This window comes from Hemicordylus capensis, chromosome 7 (genome assembly GCF_027244095.1).
Source record: "Hemicordylus capensis ecotype Gifberg chromosome 7, rHemCap1.1.pri, whole genome shotgun sequence".
Lineage (NCBI taxonomy): Eukaryota > Metazoa > Chordata > Lepidosauria > Squamata > Cordylidae > Hemicordylus > Hemicordylus capensis.
In genome coordinates, this window is record NC_069663.1 from 9,122,666 (window position 1) to 9,135,493 (window position 12,828).

At 48.3% G+C, this 12,828-nt stretch overlaps 1 protein-coding gene across 1 annotated transcript in view; it reads right to left on the reverse strand.

Annotated features, from left to right (window-relative positions):
* RUNX3 (RUNX family transcription factor 3) overlaps nt 1-12,828 on the reverse strand; it is an 88,191-nt gene that overhangs the window by 64,337 nt on the left and 11,026 nt on the right. The window contains exon 2 of the mRNA XM_053268111.1: nt 12,621-12,777. Coding sequence (XP_053124086.1) covers nt 12,621-12,777 — 157 coding nt within the window. The remainder of the gene's footprint in view (nt 1-12,620; nt 12,778-12,828) is intronic.

A 12,828-nucleotide genomic window follows, 5' to 3' on the forward strand; every position in this document is an offset into this window, starting at 1 on the left:
AAATTCACCACTTCATTTTGTCGTCGAATGAAAGAGATATAGCTGCCATTTACTAAGGCGAAGTGATCCATCTGTTCCAGTCACATGATTTATTTGGGTAACAGTTCTTCAGACTCTTATTCAGATTTCACAGAACAGGATTTCACTGAGAGGAGAGCTGGTCTTGTGGTAGCAAGCATGACTTGTCCCCATAGCTAAGCAGGGTCTGCCCTGGTTGCATATGAATGGGAGACTTGATGTGTGAGCACTGGAAGATCTTCCCCTCAGGAGATGGAGCTGCTCTAGGAAAAGCAGGAGGTTCCAAGTTCCCTCCCTGGCAGCATCTCCAAGATAGGGCTGAGAGAGATTCCTGCCTGCAACCTTGGAGAAGCTGCTGCCAGTCTGTGAAGACAATACTGAGCTAGATAGACCAATGGTCTGACTCAGTATATGGCAGTTTCCTATGTTTCTACGTTCCTACTGAACAGGACTTGAACCTGGGGTCTTCGGTAAGCAAAGCATGTACGTACGCTGCCACAGAACTGCAGCCTCATGTCTCTAGTGCCCCAAAACCAAAGCGGCAACCTTTTTAATGGACCCTGCTCCTTGCCTTTAGCAACAGCTTGATAAGTCGAAATTCAACAGGTACAGCTTTTCCAGTATTGACATGACAAAAATGGCAGAACTGTTCTCAGGATTGGTATTATTAATTATTATTATTATTATTAATTCGATATCTATACAGCCCTTCCAAAAATGGCTCAGGGCAGTTTACACAGAGAAATAATACATAAATAAGATGGATCCCTGTCCCCAAAGGGCTCACAATCTAAAAGAAACATGAGATAGACACCAGCAACAGTCACCGGAGGTACTATGCGGGGGGTGGATAGGGCCAGTTACTCTCCCCCTGCAAAATAAAGAGAATCACCACATTAAAAGGTGCCTCTTTGCCCAGTTAGCAGGGGTAGGAGACATCTCCTACCCTGATTTGGGAGCCATGCACGCTCCAGATTAGCCATCATAAGAATTCTACCAGCAAGGGAGGAGGAGGGGGAAATGATGGTCTGCAAGCTGGGTATGGAGGTGGGAGGCACAGGAAATGCTTTACCTCCACCCTCACTCTGGCGTCTGCTGCAAGTTCTGGGCTCGCCAGTGCTGCCTGCCTCCATACCCAACTTGCAGATGAACATTTCCCCCTCCTCCTTCCTTGCTTATCGAATTCTCACGGTGGCCAGATGGGAGCACGCATGGCTCCTGCATTATGGTCAGAGAGAGGCTTCTCTCCTACTCTGATGTCGATTGTGAGAACAGCCCTCATTTCACCAGGGCGCTTTCCAGATGACACGCTGTTCAGCAGTAAAAAGCTTTGGCTTGGCAGGATCGTTTTTGAAAAGAGAAATAGCTCGCACAACCCTCCTATGATGGGAAGATATAGCTATCTATTTGCGATGCACATGCAACGTAGTAGGACTAAAACGCAGGGATACAATCCGAAAGAAGGCATCGGGAATATGAACGGCACCTTGCCGACGGCACAGGGACTGTGATGTCGAAACACAGGCAGTACGGAAGCACACAGCAGTGACACGGTTGCAGCGGGTAATCTGGAAAGCACCCAGGAGGTTTTTCACACCCGGCATTTAGTTCGCATCTCCTCCAGAACGGAGGTGTGAATTCACATATCAGCAAGATTTACCCCGAAGTCCCTGCGGGCTATCGGGGAGCACTTCATACACGATTTGGGTTTTTCACTGTGTGTTAGAATGTAGCCTGATTTATATCTGGGGTAAAAATAAATCCACTTTTTGCATCTGGTTTTTGGACAACTTCAAACTTGCAGTAAATTCACAGTAAAGCCTGCTGTCTGAAAATTTCCCTGCTCTGTGTGTCATAGACTCAGGGACATAAGACCTTGTCTTATACCGAGTCAGACTGTTGGTCCAATTATTATCTCCACTGACTGGCAGTGGCTCTCCAGGTTTTCAGACAGATATCTCCCAGCCCTCGGAGGGAAATCCAAGATGCTAAGGACTGAACCTGGCCCTTCTTCATGCAAAGCAGGTGCTCTTTCACTGAGCTACGGTTCTTCCCCTGGAAGCAATTTGAAGCGCTTAACCCAAATGAGGTTCCCCCGCACTGCCTTATACCAAGACAGACAACAATTGGTCTACACTGGACATATTGTCTACCCTGACTGGCAGCAGCTTCTCCAAGGTTTCAGGCAGGAGTCTCTCCCAGATGTATCTGGAGATGCTGCCAGGGATTGAACCTGGGGGCCTTCATGGCTGGTCCTAGGGTCTTTGGCACCAGTGTTCCCTCTAACAGGGATTCCCAGATATTGTTGACTACAACTCCCATAATTCCCAAGCAAAAGCCATTGCAGCTGGGGATTCTGGGAGTTGTAGTCAACAACACTGGGGAATCCCTGTTAGAGGGAACACTGTTTGGCATCATAGGCAAAGTATGTCCCCCTCCCCGTTAAAATTATATTATGTGCAATACAGAATGTGTGTGTGTGTGTGTGTGTGTGTGTGTGTGTGTGTGTGTGTGTGTACAAGTCATACTTGGTGGCTGCTGCTGGCTGGGGTGGAAGTGAGAAAGCGGATACCTTTAAATATTGGCTAGATGTCCCGCCACTCAGCTGGTCAGTGCACATAAAGTTGTGGCCATTTGAGGGGTCAGTGTGGCAAAGTTTTTTTACTGGGCTGGCTGCCTCGCAGAGACATCAGCCAGCTGAGCAGAGGGAGCAAATTCCACGTGGAGTGGGGCAATAGCTCAGGCGATGGGGATGTGGCAGCAGCAGGACATTTTTGGGGGGATTTTTAAAGGCATGGTCTGCTTATTCACCACCGCACCTGCTCCAGCCACCACTGGGAGCCATGGTGGCTATTCACTGCAGGGGTGGAAGTGAGGGCAGCAGGGTCCATACCAGAGATGCCCCCCGCCCCCGCAACAAGGCTTGGCACCTAGGCGAGTGCCTGGGTCCACCTAGTGGAACATAGGAAGCTGCCATATACTGAGTCAGACCATTGGTCTATCTAGCTCAGTATTGTCTTCACAGACTGGCAGCGGCTTCTCCAAGGTGGCAGGCAGGAATCTCTCCCAGCCCTATCTTGGAGATGCTGCCAGGGAGGGAAGTTGGAACCTAGATGCTCTTCCCAGAGCGGCCCCATCCCCCAAGGAGAATCTCCTGCAGTGCTCACACATCAAGTCTCCCATTCACATACAACCAGGGCAGACCCTGCTTAGCTAAGGGGACAAGTCATGCCTGCTACCACAAGACCAGCAGACAACCTTTCACTGCGCTCCAGTGCTTTGCCTGTGAAAAGCTCTTAAAAGGCCTGACCTTGCAGTGAAAAAGAAATCCTTGCACACCCAGAAAAATGGAGCATCGGGGAAAGCTAGGTTGAACCCCACTTCTCAGAATTTGTTTGGAGTTTTTCCTTTTAAAAGCACCATCCCCCAGTCTGCAACAGAAAGTGGCATACAGTGGAAACAATGACATGCTAGTCTTCTGCATGCAGGGAGATTTTGCGTGTGGTGAAGCATTATGCAACCGCCCGCCAGAAGTGGAACAGTCCAGGAAAAACTTCACCTCTTGTTTCTGTTAATTATAGACACACAGGCTGTGAAATCATGCAAGCAATGCCTATTAATAGAGATTTCTCCTCCATACATTTCACTTGCAGTTACAGAATTGGGGGCTTTTAGTAGACAAGCTGGTCTTGCAGTAGAAGAGCATGAATTGCTAAGCAGGGTCTGCCCTGGTTTGCATTTGGATGGGTGACTGTATGTGAGACAAAAGTCTCAAATCCTGTCTGTTGTACGATATTCCCCAAAGGGGATGGGGCTGTAGCATCTGCCTTGTGTACAGAAGGTCCCCGGCTCAATCCCTGGTGGCATCTCCAGGTAGGGCTGAGAGACTCCTGCCTGAAACTTTGGAGAAGCCGCTGCCAGTCAGTACAGAGAGAACTAAACAAGATGGACCAATGGGCTGACTTGGTGTAAGGCAGTTTCTTACAATAAATGTTAGACCCCACTCAAAAAGATAAGATCTGTTACACTGGGAAACCAAGGCCGTTCTGCTGACTTCAGTGGGCTTTGAGCAGGCTCCTAGTTGGAAGGAGAAACCGAACACCTAATATTCTTTTCAAGGACTCCAGACTACTGTAATTTCTTAGCCCAGACATGGAGACCCACATAAGGGGGTTCATAATGAATTCAAGAGTCAAGTTCAGATTGAGCTGCGTTCCGTTTGGAAATTTGTGTAAGAAGGGTGGAAAAAAGGAAGGGGGGAGGGAGGAGACCTAAGCAAATAATTGAGTACAGAAATGAAAGCTTAATTCATAAAAGCAAAACATTTTCCATTCATCAACCTGCAAGTAGTTAAGTAGGGAAAAGAAAAGCCCTGCCACTCGGGAAAGGAGCCAACAGGAAAGCGGAAATGTAAGAAAGAATGTAAACTATTTGGGTTTCACAGAGAGCAACAAGTAAACAGTTATTACACGCAAATCATTCTTAAGATCACTCGGCTGAGCGGCCGAGAACCCAAAAGGGCTTTGACGGTTTGCGTGGATACATTGAGAACGCCGGGAGAACGGCTGGCGTGTGGCCGGCAAAGTCAGAAGGGTCTGTTTCTGTGGAAGAAGCGTTCAAGAAAAATGGTGGAAAATGTCCAGAAGGCGCATGTGCTAGACGCACCAGAAAGCAAGCTGTGAACTCTGTTCTGCATGGAACGGAAAGGGGCGGGGCCCAGAATTGATAGCTCTGCCCATCACTCCCATGCATTCATCAGAAGCTCCATCCAGAGCCAACAGGGTTGCTGTGCAGAAGATCTGCACGGAAGCTCTGCTGAATGCATGGGATCCCTCTTGGGTGCGCAGACCACTGTACAGCACTGTCTTTACATGAATAGAAGATGACTCTGTATTTAAGACGCCCCCATAAAAAACAGAGGTTAACACACGTTTCACCTGCATTTGCCCAAAAGGAATTGGAAGGAATTTAATTCAATGCAAAAACTTTGAATTTAAGATGAACGCCCCCACCCCAGTTTCTACGATCAAAGAATCTGGGGGAAAAATAAAGGCTCTTGGGCAGGGGGGGGTGGATCCAAGCAGGCCCCAGGAGAGTGCACAGGGGATTCTGGGGTGCCCCCTGATGCTTGGAGGCTTGTTGTAGCCTCCCGGTCAGGGCAGGGGCTACTCGTGAATTGCCGCGGTGGGCAGCCACACTACAGCAACACACAATCAAACAGATGGGATTAGAGGAATGCACACTCCACTAACCCGGTTTAAGCCTGGTTGCTCGACACAAGCAAGCCGCAGGGAAGAGGACGCCAGAAACACCTTCCCCTGGCTTGATGGCTGCTGCAAGGAAGCAGTCCAAGCAGTCCCTCTGCCTGTCCGGTCATCCATGTCAGGGGCGTAATTATAATGGGGCAAGGGGAGACAGTTGTCTGGGGGCCCACTGCCTTGCCCCCACCGAGGCAAGTCACATGACTGACTCCCCCAGCCACGCTCCTGCCCGGGCTTCCTTCAGTTGTATTCATCCTCCGAAATTGATGTGAGTGTTAAGATCTGGAGCCACCAGAACAGCATGTCTTTCTCTAGTACCATGAAATGACTTGCATTGTCCACAATTTATAAAAGCTTTAAAAAATAATTTAGGATGATGTGCTATTGTGGCACATAGGAGATAGATAGATAGATAGATAGATAGATAGATAGATAGATAGATAGATAGAGAAAAATTAATTTTACTATGCTTTTTATTATTGTTGTTGTTGTTATTATTTCTAATTATTATTTCAATTTCTTTTTGTTACCACTATTCAGCCTCATTGAAGATTTCTTTACTTTATTAGCTGAGCTTCACTGGTGGGGGGGCACATTTTAAAATCTTGTCTCTGGGCCCACGCCAACCTTGCTACGCCCCTGGTCCATGTAACACACATATCCATATTTGTTTTTAGCCTGGTATGACTACTCTACTTTCCTGGGGTTGCTCCCCTCTCCTGCAATTCAAAGTGGTGGCTGGTCTGCATATGCTGCAACAGGGGTCCAAACCCAGAAAATTTGAATGAGAGTAAAGATGTATCCCTGGTCCCTGTGTTCCCCTAGTTTGCCCACCCAGTGCCGCCTGGACACATGGAGCGGCCACATATTCCTTGGGAGAATAAAAGGGTTGCCTGGAGAGGAGGGCGGTCATTTATCAGCCCCCTGCCAACTGAGCCAAGAGGCACCTTTAAAAAGTGGCGATTCTCTTCATTTAGCAGGAGGAGAGCAACTGGCCCTACCCATCCCCAGCACAGCATCCCTCCAGTGGCTGTTGCTGGTGTCTACCTCATCTTTCTTTTTAGATTGTGAGCCCTTTGGGGGCAGGGAGCCATTTTTGTTTGTTTGTTTATATCTATGTAAACGGCTTTGGGAACTTTTGTTGAAAAGTGGTACATCAATATTTGTATAAGTATATAAGTTCTATTATTTACCAGAGAGAACGGGGCCTCCACACAAGCAGGCCCCCCCTTGATTTGGACGGCCTACCCCATGAGAGCACAGTCCAACGGAGAACAAAGCTTACTGAGTCTCTGGTCCTCCCCAGTGGACTGGGCCTCATATGTGATCCCCGGGCAGCATGCCAACAAGGAGCAGGGGTGGATTAAGCTTTTCGCCACCCTCCTACCTTAAGTAAAAATGGTTTGCCTTTTTTTTTTTAAGGTAAAAAGGGGGACTTTCTCCTCACCCACTCCACCCTTGCTGTAGCCACCACTGCCCACAGAGAGGGGTGGCAAAATTTGAGGAGGGGCAAAATTTGCTGCGCCTCAAACTTTGCCGCCGTAGCAAATGCCTACTCTGCCTCTCTGTTAATCCACCCCTGGGCAGGAGTGTGCTTGGGTGTTCCTGGACTGCTTTGCCCGGGGCCTGCCCGGCAAAGGGCATCGCATAGGGCATCACAAGAGCATCCTTGGCCACAGTGGACCAGACCCCAGGATCCTTTGCCTTCCCTCATATACATATTCCCTCCTCGGAAGTCACCGCAATCCCTTCCTGGAGTAAGAGAAAAACAGTGCCCCCCTGCATCCCCCCCCCCATTGCCAGCAATTGTGCTGGTGTGAGACTTCTTTGGTGCAGGGTTCTTATGAGGGCGGCAATATGGTTGCTGTCAGAAGGGCTGGAATGCCATTGAAAGGGATTTAAATGCCCTCTCCCTGTCGAGGGTGGGCAGTCCATTCTGAAAAGACACGATTACGCTCGGCCCGCCCCCTTGAAGATCCTGGCCAATGGCTGCTGCCCTGCAGACATACTGATGCTTTGCCTGGAGTCTGGAGATGTGGACGCTACAGAGCTTGCCGGGACGTAGCCGAGGGGCTGACTAGGTAGGGGAAGTGGCTCCCACTACCCTGAAACCGGAGGTTGCCCAGGCTATGGTTGGACAAATGTCTGCGATGCGATTCACAGATACAAAAATTAACCACAGGTTCGTCTACGTTGTGCCGTTCCGTGCGAATGGGGCCATTCATTCTTCAAAGATGGATGACCAAGAACAAGATGTTCAAATCATATTCACAGATTCTGAAACTTGCCTAAGCTATAAGTACGGCTGCCAACTCCCCTGGGGGGGAAAAGGTCTGGTCTCGTCTTGTGCTGTTCACAGCACTTGATGTGCAAAAACCAGCAGGCAAAGCTCTTCACAGCACAGATTAGCATAAAAATGTGCTACTTTCTGCACAGAGAGATTCCGAAAGGCACAGCTACAGCAGAGAGTTGAAAAGTTGGCGAGCCGAGCTAGACGACCCCATCTACACGACAAACATATGGTTGGTTTTCATACCACTTTTAATTGGGGCAGCCAAAGTTATAGCGAAGCCTGAGAAGCAAAGGGCTGCCTTGCCCCATGCCTGGGGGAGGGGGGGCCCTGAGGGGCCTTGCCCCATGCCCCCCTTTCAAAATAGACTCTTGCAAACTTTGAAAGTGCAGAGGGAAGGTTGCCAGCAGCTTCCTCTTTCTCACCTCGTGCTGCTCGCAAGCTTTGTAAGGAGTGTGTGGAGGGTTGCTCCTTGCAAAGCTTGCAAGGGTCGGATCAGGCCTGAAAGGCTGCTCCGAGGACAGGGGTTCCTTGCCACCCTTCTGGTGCCCCAGGAATCTGATGCCTGAGGTGAGTGTTTCACCCCACATCATGAAAGGGCCGCCCTCTTTTAATTGCCATGGCTTCCGCCAAAAAATATTATTATTATTATTTCTTGTTTACACAGTCAGACAGGTGTTATTGACTGGTTTGTTTTATCCAGACATCGAGTCCTTCCCAAGGACCTGGGATGGCTGAATTTTGTTATCAATTTTGTTGCTGTTATTATTATAGATATTGTTGCAGAATATAGGCTGTTCCCAGTAAAGTTGCTTTTTGTAATTGGCTGATGGTGATTTCTGTGGCCCCTATGGTGCTGAGGTGCTCTTCAAGGTCTTTTGGAACTGCACCCAGGGCGCCAATTACTACTGGGATTATTTTGGTTATTATTTTGGGATTATTTATTATTATTAATTATTATTATTATCTGAACCCACACAGAGCATCTGTGCGCTAGGACTTGTTTGCTCTCGTCCCCCCACCCGCCACAGCCCCTGCTTTCTTGCTCAGCCACCCACTCTAACTTGCCCCCTCGCTGCTGCTGCTCGCTTGCTCACTCCCTGCTCGCTTACCCGCCCACCTGCCCACACCCTCCCCACAGCTTGCCTGTCCCTCCCCACTCACTCACCCACCCCCTCCCTGCTCCTCTTCCCTATTTGCATATGGAATCCCCACTGCCCAATCACCACAGTGCTTCTGTTCTGTTACCTCTGATTGGTAAAGCACTGTGTGGGCGGGGCTTGCCACATATGATCTTAGTGTATTTATCATCATCATCATCATCATCATCAATCATCATCATCCCACCCCATCCAAAAAAGTCCCTGGGTGGTTCACAATATAAAACCAAACAAAACATTAACATCATTTAAACAATTTAAAATACAATAAAAACTCTAAAACCAAAGCTTTAAAACTATAAACTCAAAGCCTGACTAAACAGGTATGTTTTTTAGGTCCTCCTTTAAAACATTAAGAGAAGGGGAAACTCTAATTTCATTAGGAAGCACGTTCCACAGTTCCAGGGTAGCTCTTGAAAAGGCCCGGTTTCAAGTCGCCACGAACCAAGCCAGTGGCAACCACAACTGGAACTCCCCGGATGACCTTAACAGGCAGTGGGGTTGATGAAGAAGAGGCACTCTCTTAAGTACCTTGGACCCAAGCAATTTATGGTTTTATAGGTAATAACCAGTACTCTGTATTTCGCCTGGAAACTTATTGGCAGCCGATGGGTGTAATATGATCACTTCGGGGAGCCCCGGAGACCAAACTGGCCGCTGCATTCTGTACTAACTGCAGTTTCCAAACTGCATACAAAGGCAGCCCAATGTAGAATACATCGCAGTAGTCAAGCCTGGATGTTACCAGCACATGCACCACTGTTTTAAGGTCGTTTATCTCCAGAAATGAACATAGCTGGCGAATCAGCCAAAGCTGAAAGAAAGCACTCCTGGCCACTGCCTCAACATGAGAAATCAGGGAGAGGTTTGGGTCCAGAAGTACTCCCAGACTATGTACCTGCTCTTTCGGGGGGAGTGCAACCCCCAAGAAAAACAGAACAGGCAGATCTAAACCACTTCCTAAGTCTCAATTCAACCTCAGTTTGTTCTCCCTCGTTCAGCCCATTACCACCTCCAGACAGGCATTTAGGGAAGTTAGGCCATTTCCTGATGAAGTTGACATGGAGAAATAGATTTCAGTGTCATCAACATACTGATAACATCCTGCACCAAATCCCTGATGATCTCTCCCAGCGGTTTCATGTAGATGTTAAAAAGCATTGGAGACAGTATGGAGCCTTGTGGGACTCCATCCTGGAGCTCTTGTTTTGAAGAGCGACAGTCTCCAAGTGATACCATCTGGAACCTACCTGAGAGGTAGGAGTGGAATCACTGCAAAGCTGTGCCTCCCATGCCCAACCCCTTCAGACGCCCCAGAAGGATACTACGTTCGATGGTTTTGAAAGCCGCCGAGAGATCCAAAAGAATCAACAGAGACATACGCACCCTGTTAATTCCTATATCTTGGTTATTATAGTCAGGCAAAGTGCTGAGGAGTCTCTGTTTGAGTTCCTTGCCCTCCTTTCATAGAATGACATAGAATGACAATCCCCAGGGGAAAAGGAGAGACTGTTCAATGACCAATGCAAAATCTATTGAACAGATGGCCACTCTGAGGGTCTCCAGGAACCCAAGGTTGGGAACCCTCTCTGTGTAGATCAGGGCTGCTCAACTTCGGCCCTCCTGCAGATCTTGGCCTACAACTCTCATAATCCCTGGCTATTGACCACTGTGGCTGGGGATTATGGGAGTTGTATTCCAAAAATATGCAATAAATAAATGATAAAAACAGCTGGGGGGGCCAAAGCTGAGCAGGCCTGATCTGGGGGGAAGCATGACAACTCCGATTCACTTCACTATATCCTTCCAGGGCTAAATGCAAGCGAGTACAGCACTGGAAACCATTTAGAAAGCCAGATCTCAGCCTTAACTCATGAGAAATAAAAAGCAGAAAGCACCTTTGTGCATGTGCAGAGTGAAATTCAGGGGTAAATCCTGGCTTTTAATTCATTGCTTTTAAATGGTTTTAGACACAAGTTCTTTGTTAATATTTTAACCATTTTTATTTTGTGTTTTATGTTACATTTTAAATGGTTTGAATTTGTGATGTAAATCACCCTGAGCTGTTCTAGGATGGGTGGTATAGAAATGAAATGAATAAATACATAAATAATCAAATGTCGAGGTTCCTGCCCAGGCAAAACTCCTGCGGAATTCCAGTGGAAGCAAAAAAAAAAAAAGGGGGGGGGGGGGTTTCAATAAAACAAGCCAAATTTCTCAGGAAGTTTTTGCACATCTCTTTCTGAGATCTGCAGAAAACATTAGAGCAGATGAAACTCTGTCTCCCTCACCAGCCCTGGGCAGGGTTTCCATATAACCTTGCCAGCAGAGCTGCCAGAAGCGGGGAAGAGGAGACAGTTGACCAGGGTCTCACACTTCCAAGAGATCAGGCTGGCAGGGATTGGAGAGGGGGCCTTTTTGTTGTGGCCCCTCCTGAAAAAGCTCCATCATTCTCCTTCCCTCAGGGTTTCTAAGAAACTTTAGAGAGGCATTTTAGATTTTAGCTGAAGCCTCTGTCTGATGAGTTTTAACTTTTTAAACTTGTTATTTTCAATGGGGTTTTAACTGAGGCTTGTTTTTAGCTAATTTCTATTAATTTTGTTTTGTATTATAGAGTATCTGTTTTATCGATTTTGTGAGCCACCTCAAGCAATAGTGTACTGGAGAGGTGGGATATAAATATTTTAAATAATTATAAATACATACATATATGGGGAGCCCGCTCTGTAGCACAGCAACAGAAGGCCCATTCACACATTATGTTCAACACTCTTACAACAAGTGTATAGTGTACCCAGGTACAGATCTGCGGGTACACAGGTACAGTCATTCACATGTTTTGCTGAATGCAGGTACAGAAATACGCTTCCTCTCTGTTCCATGCATTTGAAGGGCCTGTATCCAGGCTCACTTCTAACATGAACACAGGTACAGTCATTCACACAAACACATGTACGAGTGTACAGATGTCTGCACACTCGTACAGCATAATGTGTGAATCAGGCTAGAGACTCGTCTGGTTCTTGCAGGGCTGGAACAATACTGATTCGCCAAGGGACATCCCCACAAGCTACTTTTGCTCTTGGCCCCGCACAAGCTGGGCAGCCCTGTCTGCTGGCGCCTCCCTAGCAAAAGAGCACAGCCCTTCCCTACGAATCTGGGACTAGGCCGAAGGGCTACCAGGTTGGAAGGGAGAGCTTCCAAGCAGGTGTTTGAGCTTCCCTGCCCAGTTCCTTTCTTGTTCGAAATGGGTCCTTCCACAGCCGAGCTGGAGTGTAAGAAAAGCCATGCCACTCAAGTATTGATGTAGGAGGCGGCCCACAATTAGATCTTTGGGGAGCTCCTGCTGCTGCCATCACCTCCACTAGCCTCCGCCTACCTTCCCGCCCACCTCCTTCTCCGTCACCGCCGGGGTCAGCACTCAGCGTGTGCCCACCAGGCAGTGACGTCATTAGCTCAAGCACAGGCTCTTTGCCACCCGTGATGGGGTGGAGGGAGGGAAAGAGGCGGGCGGGAAGCCAGCTCCAGAGGCAGGTGGCTCCTCCGGCCCTGGACCCATTGGGTGGTCCGTGTTCACTGCACACAGTCACCCAATGTAGATCCGCCCCTGCCAAGTCAGACCCAAAGTCCATCTAACCCAACGCCCTGCTTTCAATATCCATCAACCAGATACTTTGGAAGCCCACAGCAAGGTATGACGTCAACAGCCCTCCCCAACTGTTTGTTCAGAGCACCTGCTGTGCAGAGGTTGACTGCCTCAGAACATGGAAGTTCCATTTAGCTACCACGGCTAAGCACCCCTAACAGGTTTATCCTCCATAGGTTTGCCCAGTTCTCCTCTAAAGTCCTCGACAAATTGGTTCTCTCTTCGTTCCCCTCCCATTGCCTTACCTCGGCCACTCCGTCCAACAAAGCGAAGGTCGTTAAACCTGGCCACTTGGTTTTTCATGACCGCGGAGGCATTCCGGAGCTCAGCGGAATAGTTTTCGTCATTACCGGCCATGACTGTTACCACGGTCCCATCTGGCACGTCTCCAAGGGCTACAACCTTGAAAGTGTCAGCAATGAAAAATGGATTTATTTTAGAATACAGGACCAG